The following is a 23,113-nucleotide window of genomic DNA, read 5'->3' on the forward strand; positions in this document are numbered from 1 at the left end:
GAGGCGGAGCCTGCGGCCCGGTGCATGCCGGGCCAGCGGTGGGCGGGGCCAGGGCGCCCATCATGGCGGCGGCAGCGTCCCGATTCTGGCTCTGGGCTGCCCTGCTTATCCCTGCGGCCGCAGTCTACGAAGACCAAGTGGGCAAGTTTGATTGGTGCGTACGGGGGGCTCTATTCCTGAAATATTTTCTCAGTACCTGCCTTCTATCTAAAAGGAGGCGTGGATTACCATGCAGCAGGGCCGGCTACATAACTTGCAGGGCCCACTGCAAAATGAAATGTAGGACCCCTTGTTCAACATCTAAGTGTTTTAAGGTGGCGATGGTAGAGCGTTAAACAGAGAGTTGGGGGCCCTTCTGAGCCAGTCCCTGTGCGACTGTACAGGTCGCAAGCCCGTGAAGCAGGCTCTGCCATCCAGGCATGCTTGGTCACTTTTCTCTCCCATCAGGCCCCATTTCTATGACAGTCGGGTTTCTGATCTAGTGGGTGTCAGATTTCTACAGCCTTCAGTGAAATCTGATTCCTCCTCGAATTGGTGTCTCTTGGGCATGAAAACAGGGACTTGAGTTTTAAAAGTGCTAAACCGAGTCCTCTTTCCCCTTCCTTCCAGCCCAACTCTGCCTTAGGCTCAGAACTGGGCTGCCCAAGACTCATATAGCTAGGAGGTGCTATTCATACATTCGTTTACTCACTGACTCACTGCCTCACTCACTTTCATTGGTTCACTCAGTCAGTCACTCACTCACCCCCCAGCCCACCCACCCATCCACCCACCCCTTCCTTAAGGCCATGGAGTTGGCTGGCCTCTGTTTGAACGTCAATTTACCACTTAAGGGGTGTGCGATCTTGGGAAAATGACTTAGCCACTCCATGCCTCCGTTTCTTTATCTGTAAAATGGGCTTACTAATAGACTATTACCTCCTACAGTACTTGTAAGGATGAATAAGATAATTCCTTTAAATTACTTAGCGCAAGGGCTGGCTCACTGAGTGCCATCAGTATGTTACCAATTATTACTCAGGGAACACTTTAGTCTTCAGATCCCTGCTCTTCTATGAAGTCTTTTCTGAATCAGATAAATTGATTCACATATTAGTGAGTGCCTGTTGTGGACAGCGGTCGTTCTAGGTGCTGTGGATACAGAGACGGGAAGGAGCTCAGTCTAGGGAGACCAATATATAAGTATGTGATATAAGACAGTGTGACAAATGCAACATGTCACATTTTTAATGATGAGAGCAAATGCTCACAATATCATGTATACAGTTGACTCTTGAACAACGCAGGAGTTGGGGGTACTGACCCTCCCTGCAGTTGAAAATCAAATATAACTTATAGGCAGCCCTCTGAATCTGCGGTTTTACCTCCTCAGAGTCAACCAACAGCAGATTGTGTCCTCCTGTATCATTTACTGTAGAAAACAGCCAGTGTAAAAGTGGACCTGCACAGTTTAGATCTGTGATGTTCAAGGGTTGACTGTATTCATTACTCATGTACAGCATAGATGGTATGATTCCAATTTAGCAGAATATTAGGTACATGCAATTTATAAATTGAAATATAAACAGAAGGAAGTACACCAAAATGTTAAAAAGTTTGTGGTGGTGGTATTTTAGGCATTTTTTGTTTCCTTTTTTATACCTTTATGTATTTTTCTTGTTTTCTACAATAAGTAGGCATTACTTTTATAGTCTAGATGACTTAGCCACTCCATGCCTCTGTTTCTTTATCTGTAAAACGGATTTACAATAGACCATTACCTCCTACAGTATTTGTAAGGATGAAAAAAATAATTCCTTTGAATTACTTAGCACAAGGGCTGGCTCACTGAGTGCCATCAGTATGTTAGCAATTATTACTCAGGGAGCAGTTTAGCTTTCAGAGCCCAGCTCTTCTGTGAAGTCTTTTCTGTTTCAGATCAATTGATTCACATGTTTGTGAGTGCCTATTGTAGATCAGTGGTCATTCTAGGTGCTGTGGATACAGAGATGGAAAGGAGCTCAGTCTAGTGGGGCCGTTATATAAGTATGTGATATAAAGACGGTGTGACGAATGCAACATGTCACATTTTTAATGAGGAGGGCAGATGCTAACAATATCATATGTACAGTTGATTCTTGAACAACGCAGGAGTTGGGGGTACTGACCCTCCTCGCAGTTGCATGGGATTTAGACTCAGAAGGTCTTAGTTTTGCATTCTAGTCCCAACAGTAATTAGTTGACTTTAATGGACTTTGGTTTACTCACCTGTAAAATGAGAGTAATAATATTTGTCCTGTGTACTTCATGAAGTGTTCAGTGAGTACACTGAGGTTAAAATATGAAAGTACGGATGGGAACTGGCAAATGTCATATAAACCTGTCTCTCTATACTGTATAGTTTCTTCTTAAAAAAATTAAACCAAACAACATTGTAACAAGAGCAATGAGTGTAAGTGCCACATGTTTAATTTGCTAGAGATCGCAGTTCTTTAACAGCAATGTGCGAAGACCTTCTGTGTACTTGGTAGTGTGCCACGGGAAGCTAACTGTATTCCATTTATGCCCAAATAAGAGTGTTGAAAGTGATGGGGTGTATTCTGAGGAAAGTGAGTAATGAGTTAAATGGATCCTGAACATAGTATGGGCTAGAATACTAGGCTGTGGAGAACAAAGGCCTGACCCCGTCTAGTGGGTTTTATAAGAATATTTGCATAGTTTTTCTTCAAAGATAGGTGAAAATAGAAGGAAACACTGGATTGTGTGTTCATCAACAACAGGGTTTGTGTCTCTTATCCCATGTGTAGTATGAGTGTCTGGTCCCACTATTAATGGATACAGAGAGGACTGCAATTTTGTTCTAGTAGGATTTAAGCCAGGTGCTCCTCTGGGTGTTCCTTGAGATAAATACGTGCTTGCATTTAGAAGGGAGACTTGTATTTCATCTATCAGGGTGTATTCTCTCTTCTTCCCTTTGCTTCTGAAGACATTGCATAGAAATACTGCTTTTGGTCAGATCTCTTCATCAGCAAACATTTCTGATACCCACACGATGGTGATAACCTCATGTGCAATTGTCTTTTTCCAAAACATTTTGTGCAGGGATGGTTTTGGCCCCTTAGATTTCCCTGTACTCTTTTTTTTTTTCAGGAGACAGCAGTATGTTGGGAAGCTCAAGTTTGCCTCCTTGGAATTTTCCCCAGGATCCAAGAAGTTAGTTGTGGCCACAGAGAAAAATGTGATTGCAGCATTGAATTCTCGGACCGGGGAGCTCTGTAAGTGAACTGGGTAGACTGGTTAGCTTGGGATGACAAGGCTGCCCATACTGAATCCAGGATGGCCTGTGGCTTGTTAAATCAGCCTGGCTGATTCCCAGGTTAGGGACAGATGGGCCAAAATTCTGATCGTTTGTGTTTTTCAGTCTTGTCATCTTTGAATATTTAATATATTCCTATAACTGGCTTTTGAGTTTATTTTTTCAGCCTGAGTTTTGAGTGTTCTTAAATAAGATATTGCTGCAAAAAACACATTACTCTGTTTTGCACTGAAGTTTTGGATCTGCTCAACTCCTTTAAATTACTTATACTGCTTTTATGAATGTTTTTAGGCACTAAAATCATGGAAGTATAATTTACAGTCACTACTTTTCTTGTGAATCATATGGATTTTGTTAATTTTGTCATTGTCCATTTACATGTTTGTTGGGGTGGTTGTGGGGATGGGAGGTGCGGAGACCTGAGATTGGGACAGTGGTGGCTGCCCTCAACCCCACCTCCCCTCCTTATGCATTGTGAGTAAGTGGATCACTGCCAGCTAGCTCTGACCCTTCCCTGCCTCAAAGTAAAATCAGACACTTCTGTGCAAATGAAGCCCTGTTCGATTCTCTCCTACCCGACTTCTTGGATGCCTCGCTCGGGTCCATAGTAACATCTGACTCTCCTGTCTCCCAGTGTGGCGCCATGTGGACAAGGGCACGGCAGAAGGGGCTGTGGATGCCATGCTGCTCTACGGACAGGGTAGGTTGGGTTCTGCTTCGTCTCTGTCATGGCGTCAGCTCCTTCTCCTCATCCTTTGGGCCCTTTCTTTGTAAGGGGTGTGGTAGGCAGTGGGGTAGGGGTGTTCCCAACAGGACAAGACAGTGCAAATAGTTTCCATTTGCTCTCGTACATCAGAGGTGAGGCCACTGCTCACAGGCCCTAGGAGGCTTCACACGGAGCATCAGTTTGGGAGATGACCTCATGTGGTGTTTTCTCTTTCAGATGCAATCACTGTGTCCAATGGAGGCCGGATCATGCGCTCCTGGGAGACTAACATCGGGGGCCTGAACTGGGAGGTTACCTTGGACAGTGGCAGGTAGAGGGGAAGAAGCTGAGTTTCATCTTGGCTGGGTTAAATAAAGGCTTTGCTGGAACACAGATCTACATGGACAGCGACTCTGGGCTTTTTGGCTTTTTTCTCAGGGGGAAAAAACCACTGAAGAGCCAAAGAGCATCAAACACCCAGTTTTTGGTGTTCTTGAGGTTATGAGACACATGTGCTTACTCAGCCAGCATTTACTGAGCACCTGTTAGACGCAGAGCTCTGTGCTGGGCACCGTGTTCCTTCTGGTACTTGACTGCTCTTCCTAATCTTACCATGATGTGAGAGCTTTGCAGTGTTCTAGATGTGAGGATGTAATATAAAACTCCCAGTGTTTTAATTTTATGTTTAGGTAACAGTTCGAGCTACTGTGACATCTTTGCTAAAGTTGTTATAGGGTCATTTGCGTTAGCTTAGACATCTTTGATAGTAATTCACTGAGTAAATACTTTGGGAGCCCCAGGCAGTGGGAACACACTGATGAGTGTGAGATAGTTTCAGTCATCAAGGAACGTGTCCTTTGGTGCATGTAGCCCAATAGTGACAGAACTGTCTGACGGCTGCCATGTAGAGGGTTGGCCTGGTTGCTATGAAGTCCCAGGAGAAGGAGGGAACAACCCTCCTTAGGAGGAGATTGGGGGTGGTTTCAAGGAAACAGTACAGCCAAGTGGTTGAAAGTACAGTCTCAAGTCAGCCAGGGAAAAGCAGAGCCAAGATTAGGATCCAGATGTTTTTGACCCCAAAGCCAAGCTACGGTGATCGTGTCTGGGGTTGCCTCCTCCAGCCTGAGGCTCAGGAGGCCTTGGGCAGTGCTCACCCTGTGCCTCTGCTCAGTTTCCAGGCTCTGGGGCTGGTGGGGCTGCAGGAGTCAGTGAGGTACATCGCGGTCCTGAAGAAGACCACTCTTGCCCTCCATCACCTCTCCAGTGGGCACCTAAAGTGGGTGGAGCATCTCCCAGAAAGGTAAGGCTGCCTTCCCACCAGGTGATGACTGCCTCATCCTGCTCTCTTTGATGAGGGCATCCAGCTTTGTCCTTGAGGGCTGAAGCGTTTGCTTTGACTCAAGCTTCCCTTATATTTGCATCACGTATAGCCTGTTGGGCTCACTAGATCTAGGCCTGGACTGCCAGGCCATGACTGCCTCTGGAGTTTCCTTTGTAGTGAAGAGAAAACTCTCCATCTGGGCATAAGAGCCTGCCAAGCAAGGAGAGTCACTCACTCACTCATGGTCAAGGTCTTTTGGGCTTTTTGACTTCTAGTTCAAGTCAGACTGAGCCTTTCACTTATACTAACATTAGAACAACTCAAGGATAGCTCAGAGTAGGAGCTGAGTGAGGTGTGAGTTGGTTTCCAGATGTTCTGGTGGTGGGATGCACTGGAGCTGGGAAGGAACAGGAGGGAGGGAGGAAAGGATCTACTTAGACCGCCTGTGGCCATTTTCAGAGTTTAAAACAGGGACCCAAAACTCAAATTCCTATGGGGCCAAGTGCATAGCATCCATGAGCAACAGGCCCAGTGGGGAATTGTTGGGAGCTGCAATGTGCCTAGCCTACCGGGAGGGGGCAGCCTTACTCAGCTGATTGGTGCCCTATAGGAATGTAGGTAGGCCTAGTGTTACCACAGCTCACTTTTTAAGAAAAGCTAGAATTCTTATTTTTATCATGTAAAATTTCAGTTCTAAATGTTGACAACCAGTTAAAGTTCAAAACAAAACAAAACCAAAAAAACTGTAAGCCAAACAAAACTTATTTGGGACTGCTAGTTTGTGACATCTGGCTGAGGACCTGGCCACCTGGTTTTGGAAGACCCCTGAGGATGGTCCCGTCCTATGGCTAGAGCTGTTGCCCCCTGCTCTTTCTCCCCTCTCTCAGTGACAGCATCCATTACCAGATGATGTATTCCTACGGCTCTGGGGTAGTGTGGGCCCTTGGCGTTGTTCCCTTCAGCCACGTGAATATTGTCAAGTTTAATGTGGAAGATGGGGAGATTGTTCAGCAGGTATGGTCTGGCTCGAGGAGCCTCATGAATTGTGCAGGGGAATGGTAGAGCCCTTCTTTGCCCTGGGGACCAGGGAACTCATCTGGGCAGGTTCAAAAGCCAGTCATCGTCCCTGATTCTGGGCACTTGGAGGCTGCCTTCTCCTCATCAAGCATTTACTTAAAGTTCTCACATTTGCACAGGGTGTTCTCCTGGGTTGGCTAAAAAATTGCAAAGATCTATTCATTACCTGCAAGTATCTTACAGGATAATACTGCAAGATGATAATGCGAAACCATATATGACAGATAGAGTAGAGAAATCTGAAGTGTCAGGTATTAAAAGCGATCTGGGGTATTTTTCAAATGACAAAAAGACAATCCTGATTTTCTCCAGCTTTGGCTCTCGGGAGGCTGGGAGGGTTGGGAAGGTCTCTGTGGGAACCAACTGGGAAGAACCTTTGAGCTTAGGTCCCCCAGTGGGATCTGGTGGTGACGTTGCTGATGAGCTGAGAGGGAAATGAAAGTATCCCCGTGCGCCTCCTGTTCTGATGTCTTTCCTGTAGGTCCGGGTGTCGACTCCCTGGCTGCAGAGTCTCAGCGGAGCCTGCGGTGTGGTGGACGAGGCTGTCCTGGTGTGCCCTGACCCGAGCTCACGGGCCCTCCAGACCTTGGCCCTGGAGACGGAATGGGAGTTGAGGCAGATCCCACTGCAGGTGAGAGGCCAGGGCTGTTTCCCCCAGCGCCCGGCATTGCCTTTGCTGCTCAGAAAAGTCTTTGTCCTGGGGTCACTGCTTCCTCCCTGAGCCTTGGCAGCCACTGAGAGGTCAGGCTTCTGACCGAACGGCTGTAAGGGGAAGTGGGCAACTCTCCTCTTGGGAAAGCCTTAATGGGAGCTTCTGGAGCCACGCGCCACGGCCTGGTTACTTTCACTGGCAGAGTGGGGCAGCGGAGGCCAGCCTGGGGTGGATCGGTGATTTGTCCACTTCTAGCCCTCATCCTCTTTCTTCTCATTTCCCAGTCTCTTGATCTAGAATTTGCAAATGGATTCCAACCCCGGGTCCTGCCCACGCAGCCCAATCCAGTGGATCCTTCTCGGGCCCAGTTCTTCCTGCAGCTGTCCCCAAGCCACTGTGCGCTGCTGCATTACCACCACGGGGTCCTGAGTCTGCTCAAAAACTTCCCACAGGTAACTACACGCAGCACAGTTTGCTAGGATTCAGGAGGAGCTAGCCAAGACGTGGATGCTAGAAGTCCCTGCCTTTGGACCTATAGGTGTTTTCTTAAGAAATATCTTTCCATAAGTGGTTTGACAGGGGTTAGCCTTAGAGCAGAAATGGATTTTTTTCTTTCTGAGAGTTACAAAGGATTTTTAGAGTAAGACTGATGCCTTTCTGAGTCCACAGGAGAGTATGTTAACTAGAGCTTCCCTATGGATTCTAAGAGCAGCATGGGGCGTAGGATTGACCTGTGCCTGTGTTGGAGGTAGGGGAGAGGCTTCTTTTCAGCTGCGGATGCTCTCAGATGCATTGGCCATATTGGGAGCATTTTCAACTCCAAGGCCAAGAGTCCTCCCTGTCGAGGTGACCCTCTCTAAGGCTGCTGGCTAAGACAGGTCCCACAAGGCACTGACACCTTGCTTTATCCCCAGACTGCCCTAGTGAGCTTTGCCACCACGGGAGAGAAGACGGTGGCTGCAGTCATGACCTGTCGGAATGAGGCGGTGAGTACTGGGGGTGACGGCACTTGGGCTTTTCTTTCCGTACCTTTGCCAGGAGCCCTGAGAACCAAAAGTCTGGGCATGTTCACCTGGTCATTTGGAACCCAGGGAGCAGGAGGCTGTTGAGAAGTAAGTTCTCACCGCATCTGTTAGAGCTTTCTGCAACCACCTTCTTGTCCCCACCAACCTCACTTTCACGTGGGACCCTTCAGGGCTGCCTGGGCTTTGTGGGCAGGAATGAGAAGTGGGACTTGCCTTCTCCTAAGGGCTGGGGAGACACAGAAGTGAAAGCTTCATTTTGGTGGCTGGGAAGCGACCCTTTGGCTGACCTTTCTCCTTCTGTCCTCTTTTCCTTGGCAGAAGCCTAGCAGTTCTGAAGATGGGTCAATGGGGAGCTTTTCAGAGAAGTCTGGTCCACAGGTAGGGTGTGGCATTGCAAGGTGTGCCAGACATAGAGACGCGGGAGGCCATCCAGAGATGCTGGCAGGGCAGCCAAGGCTCTAGCAGGTCTCCCAGAGTTCCCAGCCTCAAATGGGCTGTTCTGAGTTCTGTACATTAAACCGTGTTTCTCTTGATTTTTCATAGTTGGGAGATTAGAAAGTAGAATCTCTAGAATGTGTTCTTAACTACTTTCTCCTCTGGGCCTCAGTTTCCCCGTTTCTTTTGGATCCCGGCTGAGGGAGCTGAATGGTAATCTGTGAACTGCACTGAAGCAGAGCGTGGGATCCTGGCCAGAGGCATCTGTTTCTGCCGTGGCTTTTGTTGCTTGAGGTTTTCCCCAGGGGGCTGTGACTTCCCTGCTGACAGTCTTACCAGCTCTTTGGGAAGGCTCTGCTACCCTGTACTGGCTTCTGGAACAAATGCGTAGTGGTTGTAGTCTTATTTATTTACTCAGGCACCTTATTTCTGCCTTGGGGTTTAGCTTTTCTTTAGCATGTATTTCCTCTCCTGGCCTGGGGGCTTCTCTAGGGTATTTGTCACCAGTTCTTGAACTTCCTTTGGGGGACTTTGCTTTGGGGGATCCCTCTCTCTGACCCATGCTGTCTGTGCCCCTAGGACTCGCTGGCTTGCTTCAACCAGACCTACACCATTAACCTCTACTTAGTGGAGACGGGGCGGCGGCTGCTCGACACCACGATCACCTTTAGCCTGGAACAGAACGGCACTCGGCCAGAGCGGGTGAGTTGGGCCTTGGGCTTCAGGCTCAGTCGTTGGGGCCAGCTCGCAGCCATGGGTCCCGGAGGAGGATCACAGTTCTTCCTGAGCCACTGGCTTGTCCTAAGTCCCCGTGACTAATGCTGCAAGCAGGTACCATTTATGCTGCATCATCAGTGCGCCAGGCTCTGTGCTAAGCTTTTTACTTACGCGCTGATTGATTTAACCCTGTCGGTGGTCTTGTGGTTATCACTACCCTCGTTTTACCAACGAGGAAACCGTGCCTGGTGGGATTCAGGACCCTGTCCAGTGTCACCTGCGTGTTCAGTGGTGGTCCTCAGCCTCTCTGAGCGGTGGCTTCTTCGTCTCTGCAACGTCAAGTTGGGTCCTGGCCTCCTGCTTGTGTGGTGGGTGTGACTGGTGCATGAGGAGTGGCGTGGTAGCTGAGCAGTACTCCTGTCCCTCCGTGGGGAGGGTGTGAGCTAGAGCCCAGAGCTGTTGTGGTGTCGGCTCCTGAGAGTGCACAGTGCCTACTTGGGGTCCAGGTAGAAGCTGAATTGTGCGCACGTCAAATGATGTCATGATCTGGACCGCAAACAGCTCCTCGTGCTTTGAATCTTGGGGTCTGGTGATCTGAGAGGTATTTGGATTCTCGCCGACTGCAGTGGTCACGGCCGTTTGGTTTATAGCTGTACATCCAGGTCTTCTTGAAGAAGGATGACTCAGTGGGCTACCGGGCCTTGGTCCAGACGGAGGATCATCTGCTACTTTTCCTGCAGCAGCTGGGTGAGTGGACCTCCTCCAACCCATCTTTTCTGAGGCCTGCCCATGAGTCCATTCTAGTGTTTATTTGGGGCTGTGAATAGGCTTTTGGGAAAGATTCAAGTGGAGTGAATCCTGAATGTTTTTTTCAGAGCCATTTGTCACCTTTTGAATAATTCCTTAGCATTCCAGGGTGGGATATAGAACTTTCCTCGCCTATCCTGTTGATTCCAGCCCCATGCTCTGCTCTTTCTTTTTGTCACAAGAGCTGCAGTGGTCCCTGAGCCACCAAGAAGAGTCTTTTTGGGCGATGAGAGCCTGGCTTTCATAACCATGGTTTCTACAGCAGGGAAGGTGGTGTTGTGGAGCCGTGAGGAGTCCCTGGCGGAGGTGGTGTGCCTCGAGATGGTGGACCTCCCCCTGACTGGGGCACAGGCTGAGCTGGAGGGCGAGTTTGGCAAGAAGGCAGGTAGGAACCCAGGAGGCTGGGAAGCAGAGTCGCTGGCGGGATGCTCTGGGAACAGGCTTGGTAGTTGGACAGGAGATGCTGTCTCCCGGTGGCCCTGGCTTCCGGGCACAGCCATTTGGCCAGTCTGTTCTGAACTAGCTGTGTGACCAGTTTTCCAGTGTGTTTGTGGCCATGTGGTTTATGTAACCATTCTTTTCTCCAAAAGGAGTGACCTGTGATTCCCTCTAGGGAAAGATCCTGATGAAAAAGAATCTTAACTTAGTATAGTCATAGCTACCTTTGTTTGAGTACCTAAAATTTGTCAGGCACCACGTCAGGCAGTGGATAACCGTTGTTCCCAAGGCAATAGTCACACCTTTCTAAGGAGACGTGATGGGGTTGATCTGTTGCTGTGGTAATAGGCCAGTGCCCTCTGAAACGGCCACGTCCCAACCCAGCACCCCAATGAACGTAGTTCACTCTACTCTGATTCAGTCCTGCCCCGCTTCTCCTGTCCGTCCATTCATCTAGCTGTCCAGGTGATGTCTGTTGAGGGCCTGCTCTGGGCCAGGCACCCTGCTAGGCATTGCAGATCTTCTTAAGCCGAGCATTAATTTGACTTTACTATTTATTTCCGCTGCCTGGATCCAGCCATTCAAGGTAAAGCCTGCTTCCTGCTGCCTTGTTGCTCGTTGCCTGCCCACTTGGCTAGCTTTTGGTTAACTATTTGTTTTTCCTGACTTGCACCGACGAGATCTGTACCGAGTGTGTGCGTTTGTGTATGTGTGTGTGTGTACACGCAGGTCTGTGTGGACTGCTGTGCCTGCGACTTGCCTGTTTGCCTCTTGCTTCTCTCCCTTGGCCTGAGGTTGATAAAAATAGGATCAGCAAAGGCACTCCTCCTTTTCTGTGAGCGCTTACCATGTACGCCGCCCTGTGGGAAACCCTGTATGTACATCACGTGGTCTAATCTTGGGAACCACCCTACAGTCTACATGCCATTTTACAGATAAGGAGCCAGAGGCTAAAAGGTCACCCAGCCCATAAGGAGTGGAGCTGGGAATTTCATCCAGGTCTGCCAGACTCCAGAGGCTGTGCTGTTTCCTGTACTACCTTGCATTGGTGACCAGTTTACTAGATGGAGGAGATTTGAGGGGGGTAGCCTCGTGGGTGGAGTAAGGGGGAAAGTGAAAGATAGCCCTGGGAACGGGTTGTAGGCAGGTCTGTTGGGTGCAGGTGAAACAGTTGACCAAGTACGACTGAAGCTGCAGGAAATGGCAGTGCCTGTTAATGATACACGATACATGATACACGTCCGTTTGCCCCCGCTGCACCCTTCCCTCTTCTGGTTCTGTCACGGTCCCCAGAAGCCTTCCTCTGGCCATTCTGGATGCGGGGTTGTTGGGGGGACCTTCACAGCACGGCTGCATCCTGCATGGCTGCCCCCTGACCTCTTAGTCTCCTATTCCAAGACTCCAGGCAGGTGAAGTACCGAGAGCCAGGTAAGGGGGTTTTGGAAGGTCCTGCATGGCTGTATCTGAGCGTGAGACTGTTGGCATCAGACACGGACTGCACCCCGGCTTGTGGCCTGGGTGTGGATGACTTGGGCACTCCGGAGGAGAGGGAGAGAGCCCCCCCCCCCCGCCTTAGGATAACACCAGGTCCGCGGAGGAGTGCGCCTCAGCTGCGTTACCTTTTCCTTGACACCAGACGGCTTGCTGGGCATGTTCCTGAAACGCCTCTCGTCCCAGCTCATCCTGCTGCAGGCATGGACTTCCCACCTCTGGAAAATGTTTTATGATGCTCGGAAGCCCCGAAGCCAGATTAAGAATGAGATCAACATTGACACCCTGGCCAGAGACGAATTCAACCTCCAGAAGATGATGGTGATGGTGACGGCCTCAGGCAAGGTGAGGAGGGCGTGAGCTGAGCCTGCTGAGGTTCTGGAAGCAGGAAATGAAAAACTGGCAGGGGAGAGCGCCGGTTCTCATTTTCAAGGAGGGACCTGGTTCTTTGGTTGGTCTCTAGTCTCAAGCCCGTTGTTTGCCTTGCAGCTCTTTGGCATTGAGAGCAGTTCCGGCACCATCCTGTGGAAACAGTATCTCCCCAGTGTCAAGCCAGACTCCTCCTTTAAACTGATGGTCCAGAGGACCACTGCCCATTTCCCCCACCCGCCACAGTGCACCCTCCTGGTAAAGGACAAGGTGAGGCCGCCCCTCTCCCCTGAGCCAAAGTGAACGTGGTGTTTTGGTGTTCTGTACCTTAAGTATCCTCAAGGCCTTTGGAAGTCTGGGTTAAAGGCAGGGAGTCGGGTTAGAGCTCTGTTTCTTCCAGTTTTTTGGCCTGCGGGGAGGACCCCTCTGGGACCTGTGTGGAAGTGACCATAGGGTAGGTGGATGTCACCAGGTCCCTAGTAAGCCAGCTCTGCTTCTTCCCAGACACAGGCAGCCGTCAGTACCTTAATGGCTGTTTGCTCTTCTCCAGATGGTGAAGAGCAGGACACAGAGCGGCTTGTATCTCTGCCTGCCAGGAGCAGATGGCTTTTTGTGGATTCCTTCTACCCTCATCAGAAAGGGGGCTTGGTAGTGGTTCTCTGGAATGGCCGCCCTGGGGCTGCGGAGCTGGTCCTCGGCCTTGTGCTTGTCTCTCAGCACACCCCGTTCTTGGTTGGCTTTGGAGCTAGAGGCAGTTTACCTTTTACCCCTTTTGACACTTTCATCTTTAGCCAAGACTTTATTTTCTATGAGGAGGGCAAAGATTTGGGAATCTGTCAGAGCTGAGCTAAGTCCCAGCTTTCCAGGTTTATTTACCCTTTGGATTTGCATTCTTTTCCTGTCGGGGGAGCCTGACCGTTTGCCCATTTCAGGAGACGGGAATGAGTTCTCTGTATGTCTTCAACCCCATTTTTGGGAAGTGGAGTCAGGTGGCCCCTCCGGTGCTGAAGCGCCCCATCCTACAATCTCTGCTTCTCCCCATCATGGACCAAGACTACGCCAAGGTGCTGCTGTTGATAGATGATGAGTACAAGGTACGGCGTCTTCAGGGTGGCTGCACCGCGTCCCAGGGGAGTCGGGTGTGGGGCAGGTAGTCAGACAGCTCCTGCTGGACCCGAGACGGGGGCCATCTGGTCAGCACGCATTTGAGCTCGAAGGGCTAAGTGACTGTATTACTCTTCCTGCACTTGTGAAAACTCAAGAGTCTAAACTAAATTTAAGCCCTAATTGAGTTTAGTAGACTCTAATTCTTTAAATAGTTGCTGTTTTATTCTTAAGGCACTCTTTGATGGGAAATAGCAGTGAGTCCTGAGAAACTGTGCTTAGAGATTCCTTTTCCCTTAACTCTTTTTCTTGGGCTGTCTGGGGTTTTTAAGGTCACAGCTTTCCCAGCCACTCGGAATGTCTTGCGACAGCTCCATGAACTTGCCCCCTCCATTTTCTTCTATTTGGTGGATGCGGAACAGGGACGGCTGTGTGGATATCGACTTCGAAAGGTAGGGGAGGACATCCTGGCAGAGCCTGCTGCGATGGGGTGTAGGTGTTTCCTGGTTATTCGGCCAAGAGGTGAACTATACTATTCATCCTATTTTTTTTAATGTGTTTTTATTTATTTATTATTTTAATGGTGGTACCAGGGATTGAACCCAGGACCTTGTGTGAGCTCTACCACTGAGCTATACCTTCCTCCCATTCATCCTGTTGTGAACTTAGATGAGCACGTTCCTGATGTCTGATTCAGAGTCAGTCATTCTCATGTTTTTGAGCAGCTATTCCATGGCAGGCACGTTCTAGCTGCTGTGGAAGGTGTGGTGCGTGACAGACAGTCTGCCCCTGTGTGCAGCTTTCATTCCACGTTCCTTTTCTATAGCAGAGAAGGGACGTTTTTCCCACTCTTCGGAGGGTGGGAGGTGGGAATGGTGATTGAACAACAGTACTTTCTATAAGTAGATGACATTGTTGACCCACTCTGGATGGAACGTATACTTTGAGTTTTGGATTTTCTGGCAGCCAGGGAACTTGAACTTGGCCCCATGTTGGGCCTCAGTCACATGCTCCTGATCCTGCAGCTTGGTGCTGATAGATATGATGACTTGGCCGATGTGGACGTTGGCCACTGTGCCCTGGTGCTTTCCAGAGGTGCCCTGCGTAGCTGTCTGGAGCCTAGACTGGGAACAGCATGATGTCAGATACGAGTGTCCGCTGGAAAGGACTGTCTCCCAGGTCCCAGGTTCCTTCGTGCAGCCCAGAGGAGCAGCAGTTGCATCCACAGCCCAGGAGGCTGCTGTTTGTAGCCATTGCACACCAGACTTTCCTGTCTGCCTTACTCAAACTGAGAGTTCCAAAACTTCTTTCCAAACTAGATCCTATTGCTGTTTTTCTGGGAGCTCTGATCCCTGTTCCTTCCAGCACAGAGGCCCCAGTCGAGCTGCAGGCCGCATCCAGCTACAGGGTTCTCAGGTCTAAGTGTGTCCTCCTGATGATCAGTGCTGGCTCTGTTGCCCCGTCCTAGGATCTCACCACTGAGCTGAGCTGGGAGCTGACCATTCCCCCAGAGGTACAGCGCATCGTCGAGGTGAAGGGCAAGCGCAGCAGCGAGCACGTTCACTCTCAGGGCCGTGTGATGGGGGACCGCAGCGTGCTCTACAAGGTACGGCTGGGGGGTCTGGCGTAGAGCAAAGAGCGAGGGGTTGAATTCTGGCTCTGGGATTTGGTAGTTGCGGGACCTTGACAAGTCATTTAACCCCTTTGAACCCTTATTTATTGTCTGTGAGATGGACATGATATGCTCTCCTAGGATTGTTATGATGATCACATGAGACACGCGTGCTCAGCATAGTACCAGGCCTACAGGCAGTACTTGATCGATGTTAGCTGTTGTTACTACCAATCGTGGTAGTACTGATGGAACTTCCGGGGGTTAATTAAACCTTTGTTGACCCATTAGAGACACCATTTCTGTGATCCAACACCCTGGTTAGTGGTAAAGGCAGGGAGATGGGGAGGTGACCAGTCAGCTGCAAGACTGTCCTATGAGGGAACATGGTCGTTGTCATAATGAACATTAATTACACCCCCTGGCAGAGCAGAGCCTGAGTTGGAGGAGGAGGTGTAACAGAACAGAGTAACAGGACTGAGGACCCCAGTGGGGAGGCTGCTTCACTAAGTATGGGGTAGCGCTGGAGAGCGCAGGCCTCCGGTTGGACGGTCCAGGTTCAGGCTGGCTGTGCATTGTGGGAAACGTGCTTCGGCTTCCTGACTTCCGTTTTCACCAGTAGGATGGGGATGACAGCTCCTACGGCACAGGGTGGTTTTGCAGATGAATGATTAACACGTGACGTGACTAGGACAGTGCCTGCCACGTCGTTAACATCGTTAGGTTAGTGCCATCACTTGAAATCTTTGAGAGGTGCCTTTCATGGGGCTACAGTCAGTTTTACTTATTCAGCATAATTCAGAATTTCTCAGAATAATGTAAAGTCTAAAGTACATTTTGATTTGTACTAGAAAAAATATATTCAACATGTAATTTTATTTTTATGAGATAACATTTACTGGAATTCTCGTATTTTCATATGTTGAAAAGAATATTAGTTACGAATGGGGATTTCTGGGTTCATTTTTTGTTTGTTTGTTTTTTGGAGGGGATAATTAGGTTTACTTATTTTTAATGGTGGTACTGGGGCTTGAACCCAGGACCTCGTGCATGCTAAGCACACCCTCTAGCACTGAGCTGTACCCTTCTCCTGAATTAATATTTGTTATGAAGAGTTTTTTTAGCTTAGGTTTTGTTGTTGTTGTTAGCTTTTTTTTGGTGAGGGGAGGTCAGTTTTAGATTTACAGAAAAGCTGCAAAGGTAGGACTTACACTTCCGAATACCCCTTACCTGGATTCCCCTAGGAGACTGGTGCATCCGTCTAAATTAAGAAACCAACATTGGTACAAGACTTAACTAAATGCAGACTTTTTTGGGTTTCATCGGTTTTTCCATTAGTGTCCTTTTCTGTCCCAGGATCCAATCCAGGACCCCACATGGCGTTTAGTTGTCAAATGTCTTTAGTTTCCTCTGCTCTTTGACAGTTTTCTATCTGTTTTTGTGTTTTATGACCTTGATAGTTTTTTGAAGAGTACTGTCAGGTGTTTTGTAGAATGTTGCTCACTTGCGGTTCGTCTGATGTTTTTCTCATGGTTAGAGTTGTTACAGGGTTTTTGGAAGGGATACCACAGAGATAGAGCAGCAGACTGATTTCTTTCTTTCTTTGGAGTGCCAGCTGGATGCCACGTGCTCACATCAGTGAACAAAATAGACAAAATTTCTTGTCATTATGGGGCTGTACTTGGGAGACGCTAATAAAGAAAATAAACAGGTAAATGACGTAGCATATCAGAGAATGACCAGTTCTATAGAAAACAGCCGAGAAGCGAGAGAGGGTGTGCTGGCATTGGGAGCGGATACAATTTAAAATAGGGTGGATAAGGAGGGTTTCACTGTGAAAGTGACAGTAAAATTTGAAGGAGTGAGGAAGTGATATCTTAGGACATCTGGGGGAAGAGCCTTCCAGACAGAAGAGCCAGAGCGTTCCTGGTGTGTTCCACCAACAGCAAGGAGGCCAGTGAGACTAGAGCAGAGTGAGTGAGGAGGGTCTGGGCTGCTGAGGGTCAGAGAGGTGACGGGTCCAGATCACAGGCCAGCACTCTGGCTTTATTCCGAGTGAGATGAAGAGCCGCTGGGAGGTTCTGAGCAGAGAAGTGACATAAATGACTGAGGTTTGCAGGCTGTCTTCTGGGAGGCCTGCTGCACTGAGACTAGAGGGCGGAGGATGGGAGCCGGCAGGCAGTTAGGCTACTGTGATAATCCAGGTGAGATGATGGCGGCTTAAACTGGATTGGTTAGGGTGGTGAGACAGGATCAAATTCTGGATACCTTTGAAGGTAGAGCCAAGAGAATGTGCTCATGGACAGGGTGTCTGTGTTTGTGTTAGAGAGAAAGGAGTCAAGGATGACTCAGAGGTCCCAGCTCTAAGACTCTTGACATGGGGGAGGCCCAGAGGGGAGCAGGTTTTAGGCAGGGATCGAACAGGAGTTCAGTTTGGGGCTTGTCAAGTTTGAGATGAGACATCTAAGAAGAGATACCAAGATGGAGGTCTATTAATCAAGTCTGGAGTTCAGGGAGAGGTCTGGCTGTGGAAACTTGGGCATTACCAGCACCAGAAGACGGTGTGAAAGCCACGAGTTTTGCTGAGATCATCATGAGGGTGAGTGTAGGTAGAAACGTCCAAGAGACCAGGTAGATGAGGAGGGGACCCACAGCTGGGGCTCAGGAGGAGTGGCCAGTGGCACAGAAGGAAAACCAGGGTGCGGGTGTTCTGGACACTGGGCGGAGAAAGTGTCTTGAGAAGGGAGTGATCACTGTGTCCCCTGGCACTACTATGTCAGGTAAGATGAGAACTGGGACTCAACCGTTGGTTTAGTGAGAGGAGGCACCGGTGGAGAGAAGTGGCGTTGCTGGAGCAGCGTCCTCCGGTCAGTGAGTGGGCCGACCTGGGCTGTGTCCTGAGTTATCATTTGCTTCTCTGTGCCTTGTGCTTAACCACTTAAAGACATTGCATCTGTGAAATGTGGATAATAACAGCTATTTGCAAGGATGTTAACGGGATTCAATGAGATGATACAGGCAAAGTCCCTGGCATGGCCCCCAGCACCTGGCAGACACTGAACGATGCAGTGATGACCAGCTCGAAATGGGAAGCCCTCCCAACCCGAAAACCCGATTCCTCCACCAGCAGAGAGCTCCGGGCCTGCCTCACAGCGGGGCGGCGCTCGCAATGTGCCACCGTGGTTCTGAAGGAGCTTTTCTCTCCATCTCCCCAGAGCCTCAACCCCAACCTGCTGGCTGTGGTGACAGAGAGCACAGACGTTCACCACGAACGCACCTTCATCGGCATCTTCCTCGTGGATGGCGTCACCGGGCGCATCATCCACTCCTCCGTGCAGAGGAAGGCCAAGGGCCCAGTCCACATCGTGCACTCAGAGAACTGGGTGGTGGTAAGGCGGGCGCATGCACTCGGGTAATGCCGGGGGCCTGGCATGGCTTAGTTGTGTGCGGCTGGTCTTCCTGCAGCTTAGACCCTTCCCTTACTTCTTGTTCCAGAAACCAGTTGCTGCTTTGTGTTTTCATAGAATTCAAAACCCCTGGCTGGCAGCAGAGGGTGCCTACATTTGATCCCACTTCCTGCATTTCTTGACTTTACAACCGTGAACTAGTTATTTAACTCTCTGTGTTTCCTCATATATGAGACAGGGGTAACCACAGTCACCTCTAGTCGGGTTTAAGACAATGCCTGACACATAGTAAGCACTCAAATGTTAGCTATTCTTACTCTGACTTCTAAAGAATCTTGAGAAGTCTTTTGTCTTGTGGTGAACTTGGATAGTCTAGGTACAGCTACCCTGAAAGTTAGAAACTTGGTAGCGAGGAAGAAAACTAGGGTTCTGGGAGGTTTGTTCCTTCCTGGATATGGAGCTGTTGGAAAGGTGCCTTTGCCTGTGATCCCCGCTTCCCAGCTGAACCAGCAGCTGAGCCCCAAGCTGCCTCCTCCTCTCTCTGCAGTACCAGTACTGGAACACCAAGGCCCGGCGCAACGAGTTGACGGCACTGGAGCTGTACGAGGGCACTGAGCAGTACAATGCCACGGCCTTCAGCTCCCTGGACCGCCCCCAGCTGCCCCAGGTCCTCCAGCAGTCCTACATCTTCCCCTCCTCCATCAGTGCCATGGAAGCCACCATCACCGAGCGGGGCATCACCAGCCGACACCTGCTCAGTGAGTGACCAGGGGAGGGCCCCTGGGTGACCGGGCTCCCTTTGGCAGCCACACTGAAGGACAGAGCCGGGCATTACTGAGGAGGGCTTTATTTCAGCAGGAAAGGTCCCTGGTCTGGCTTTGCCGTCCGTAAAAGAGATAAGATGTCTCTCCTAGTCCTCATGTCTGATGAACCACTTTCCCATCTCTGTTCTGTTTTCACCCGGCTTAGAAAGTTGAGCCCTGACATCATCCCTCATAGACAGCCTGTGCTGATGGGCTGCAGAGGCTGGCAAGGTGTAGGGTCTCAGCTTTATGCAGTTCAAGTTCAGGACTCAGTGATCATCTGAGAAGCGATTTTACCGAAGATGTTTAGGACTCTCAGCTTTGACAGGCACTTGGGATTACTGTTTTATTCTCAGATATGAAGAGGACAGCCCTCTTGGTAGTTCCCCAAGTTTGATCCCCACCTTTCCTGAAACCAGCCGGGTCTCAGGTTGCCTGGTCCTCCCACGCCCCTGCAGCAGGCACACACTTGTGTTTGGCTAACAGCCAGGAGGCTCGCTTAGCTGGGGCTGGTATTACTGAGGAAAGGAGAGGAATGAAGAGACCCAAGTGGCTTTCCATGCCCTTCTCTTTCATCTTTATATATTTCTGGATTCTGGAACTTTGTTTTGTGATGTTTCAGGGTGATACATGATGAAACTAGTATCTTCAAACATGGGAACCTTCATTCAGACCCATGTGTATTGGATTATTGTTTTGGGCCATTTAAGGGAGTCTCATTGACCCATTTTTCAATTTGAATCTCTGTTTAAGTTTTTGTGATAAGGACATTTTTGTCAATAGCCCTAATCTGGGGTTGGGTCAGTGTGAACACTCACTTTTGTTGACCTGTTTCTGTGTAGTTGGGCTGCCTTCCGGAGCAATTCTTTCCCTTCCTAAGGCCCTGCTGGATCCCCGCCGCCCTGAGATCCCAACAGAACAAAGCAGGTGAGCCCTGTGGGTAGCGCTGAAGGCTGTGACCTTCAGGAACCTAACCTGTTGATTCTGTTTGGTCCTTGGTCTGCTGTGTGCTGTCCTACTGTGCTAGGGATACGGTAGTGAACACATCTGCCCCCACTGCACTCTGGCGGAGGGAGATGAGATGGACAATAAAGAAGATAAACAAGTGAAATTATTCTGTGTTAGGTGCTTGTCAATGCTAAGGAGAAAGAACTAAAAAGGGATGGGGCTGTGAAGGGTTGTGGGGGTATGAGGGGTGAAATTTGAGAGGGTGGCCTGGGAAAGCCTCTTTGAAAAGGTGGATTTTGAGTTAAGGACTTGGAGGAGGTAAGCAACTGGCCTTGTGGATATCTGAGGGAGAACATTCCAGGCGGAGGGAACTGCCATTGCAAATGCCCTGAGATGATGTCTGGTGAGTTTGAGGGGGAGCTGGAGGCCCTGCAGCTGGAGCAACCAATGGAGGGGACACTGGGAAATGAGGAGAGGGAGGTAGTGGGGGCTGGGTCATGTGGGGAAGCCTGTAGCTTGTCACTGACAGCATTAAGTTTTGTGTTTCCATCCATCATCTCTGTGTATCTCCTTGCTTGCATCCCGAATTCTCTTCCCTTAGGGGTGTGAGGAACTGTGGGCCAGGCAAGGAGATGGTAGATGTGTCTTTGCACGTAGGGGAAGGAGGAATTTGGTTTGGAGAGAGGGGGGAGGTTAAAGCTGGGGAAACAAGTGGTTGACAGTAGTGTTTTCAGAGCAGTGTGGACTGCGGCACTTTGGAGTGAAGAGCAGGACTTGGCCTCATGGCTCAGTGTTTTGGTTTTAAATGTTTCTGACTTTCTTCCTCTAGTGTGAAATACTGGTTGCCTGTTTTCTTTTTTTTTTTTTTTAAAGATTCAGAACAAGTTGGAATCCAGATCTTTCTTGCTTTCCAGAAAGCTTTCTTTCTTGCAGCCCTTCCTAATAATCAGCTGCTGAATGTTTAACTCCCTGACACAAGTCGGCCTTGGAGGAAGATCTGAGGCTAGATACGAGGCCTGGAAAGCTCCCAGGGCTCAGCGCTGCCGGGAGCTCCCCTTACAGCGCTTCTGATGTTTTGCAGAGAGGAGAACCTGATCCCGTATTCCCCAGACGTGCAGGTCCACGCCGAGCGGTTTATCAACTATAACCAGACGGTGTCTCGGATGCGAGGCATCTACACAGCTCCCTCGGGCCTGGAGTCCACCTGTTTGGTGAGTGGAGCCCACAGCCACCCTGTGCGACAGCTGCTCTGTTTCACCCTTGGGTGAACACCTCACTTGTTTGAGCTCAGGAGTCTGTTTCCTTTCTTACCAGGGTCTGAGGTTGTGGCAGATCACTGGCTCCCTTTGGCTCCCTTTCTTACATATTTCTCATTCCTTCTGCCTTCCAGGTTGTGGCCTATGGTTTGGACATTTACCAAACTCGAGTCTACCCATCCAAACAGTTCGACGTCCTGAAGGATGACTATGACTACGTGTTAATCAGCAGCGTCCTCTTTGGCCTGGTTTTTGCCACCATGATCACAAAGAGGCTGGCACAGGTGAAACTCCTGAATCGTGCCTGGCGGTAAAGACCCAAGACCCACTGCCAGGGAGCAGAGAGCCCGGGGAGCGAGGGTCAGCTCAGAAGCTCCAGCTGCAGTTTGACAGGTTTGGGGAGGATGGGTGTCGGGCGCTCATCTCAGCTAAGAGTGGTGGGGAAGAAGATGGACTCTCAAGGAGACTCCTTTTGGGATACGTCTGATGCGGAGTCATCGGTGGTGGATGGAAGCAGAACTTACCCTCTCAGCCGAGATCTCAAACCATCTCGATGGACTTTCCCCTGGAGTTCAAAAGCCATTGCCCTGTTTCCTTTCTGTGCCCATCCATGAATGTTGTTTTATAAGACACAGAACAGATTTTTCTCTTTTGTGAGGCCTGTTCAAATTAATTTTGGTTTGCCTGTTTCCCAGGTTTATCTAGAAATTCTTCTGTTTCCCTGCTCCTTGCTTCAGAGTCAGAAGGAAACCCTTATTGACAGCTCCACCTTACAGGTGCATTTGCTGTTTTACACTGGGGAGAAAGAAGACCCATCCTTAGCTGAAGTTAGGTTGAAGACTGAGCCAGCCTCTCATGGCTTCTCTCTAAAGTAACTGTGGGTCAAGGAATGTACAAATGGTGACAAAACTTCTTTAAACTAAGCCGCTAATTTCATGCTCTCATTTCACATCAGTGGGCTGCCCAGTCATCAATTCAGTTTATCAAAAGCCAAGTGCATAATAGTGTCTTGGTTTATTGGTCGTTGTCTCTGCTTTTCGCCTAAGTTGTGTCCGAGCTGAGGCATTTTTACTACTACTGAATTGTCTGAACCTTGAAGAGATTTAAAGGGAGGAAGGCAAATCTGCCCATTTCACAGTCTCTCATAATCTCTCATTTCACCCACGGGCCAGTCTAGCCACCTACCCCAGTTAGAGAAAGTTGTCCTTGTTTAAGAACCTCATTATTTATTTTCAGTTATAAATTAATGTGTGGGTTACTGTATTTCTCTTAAAATGAGCAGATTTGAAGTCTTACTGATCTTTAAAAAAAGGAGGGAGGGAAAGGCTGGGGGAGGAAACTGGTGTCTTGTGGATATAGCATTGCTGATTGGGCTGTTGTCTCTGCTGCAAGTTAAAGATGTCCTAAAAGCCTTCCCTTGTTCATGGATCTGGGGGATGATGGAGTTTTTCTTTACTGTGAAGAATGAGAGCCCCGTCAGAGAGGTACGTTTAAGGGTCTGAATAAAGCAAGTGACGAATAACACTGTTTTAAGTCCTCTTTTGTGGCTTTGGAACATCACACTGAGGCTACTTCTGCATTAGAGGCGACAAAGCTGTGCAGAAGTGGGGTGTAGGTAGTAGTTTAATTGGGAAACATGCCAATTTAATT

The 23,113-nt window shown here is 49.3% G+C and overlaps 1 protein-coding gene and 1 pseudogene across 3 annotated transcripts; one reads left to right on the top strand and one right to left on the bottom strand.

Moving 5' to 3' along the window:
* On the top strand, positions 1-22,985 carry EMC1 (ER membrane protein complex subunit 1). 3 transcript variants are annotated; one of them, XM_074377292.1, is made up of 23 exons: positions 1-154; positions 3,130-3,254; positions 3,930-3,995; positions 4,239-4,332; positions 5,173-5,301; positions 6,210-6,336; positions 6,881-7,030; positions 7,336-7,503; positions 7,966-8,037; positions 8,395-8,454; positions 9,091-9,213; positions 9,879-9,975; positions 10,298-10,420; positions 12,110-12,309; positions 12,454-12,603; positions 13,266-13,427; positions 13,770-13,889; positions 14,906-15,043; positions 18,265-18,438; positions 19,004-19,214; positions 20,102-20,186; positions 21,289-21,418; positions 21,598-22,985. In XM_074377292.1, the coding sequence occupies exons 1-23, from the start codon at positions 63-65 to the stop codon at positions 21,775-21,777; spliced, it is 2,976 nt and encodes a 991-aa protein (XP_074233393.1). In that variant the 5' UTR covers positions 1-62; the 3' UTR covers positions 21,778-22,985. The 3 variants fall into 3 exon arrangements, with proteins under 3 accessions (XP_074233393.1, XP_074233394.1, XP_074233395.1); XM_074377293.1 differs by having other exon boundaries at positions 10,301-10,420; XM_074377294.1 differs by lacking the exon at positions 8,395-8,454.
* On the bottom strand, positions 14,604-14,717 carry LOC123617604 (small nucleolar RNA SNORA70; annotated as a pseudogene).
* Positions 22,986-23,113: the final 128 nt, after the last annotated feature.

This window comes from Camelus bactrianus, chromosome 13 (genome assembly GCF_048773025.1).
Source record: "Camelus bactrianus isolate YW-2024 breed Bactrian camel chromosome 13, ASM4877302v1, whole genome shotgun sequence".
In the NCBI taxonomy this organism is placed as follows: Eukaryota; Metazoa; Chordata; class Mammalia; order Artiodactyla; family Camelidae; genus Camelus; species Camelus bactrianus.

Excerpts from the sequence above, each read along its gene's own strand:
- EMC1 (XM_074377292.1), top strand. The coding sequence starts at position 63 with ATGGCGGCGGCAGCGTCCCGATTCTGGCTCTGGGCTGCCCTGCTTATC. Across the intron at positions 5,302-6,209 it reads GTGGAGCATCTCCCAGAAAG|TGACAGCATCCATTACCAGA; the intron begins GTAAGGCTGCCT and ends CCCCTCTCTCAG. Across the intron at positions 20,187-21,288 it reads ATCCCAACAGAACAAAGCAG|AGAGGAGAACCTGATCCCGT; the intron begins GTGAGCCCTGTG and ends GATGTTTTGCAG.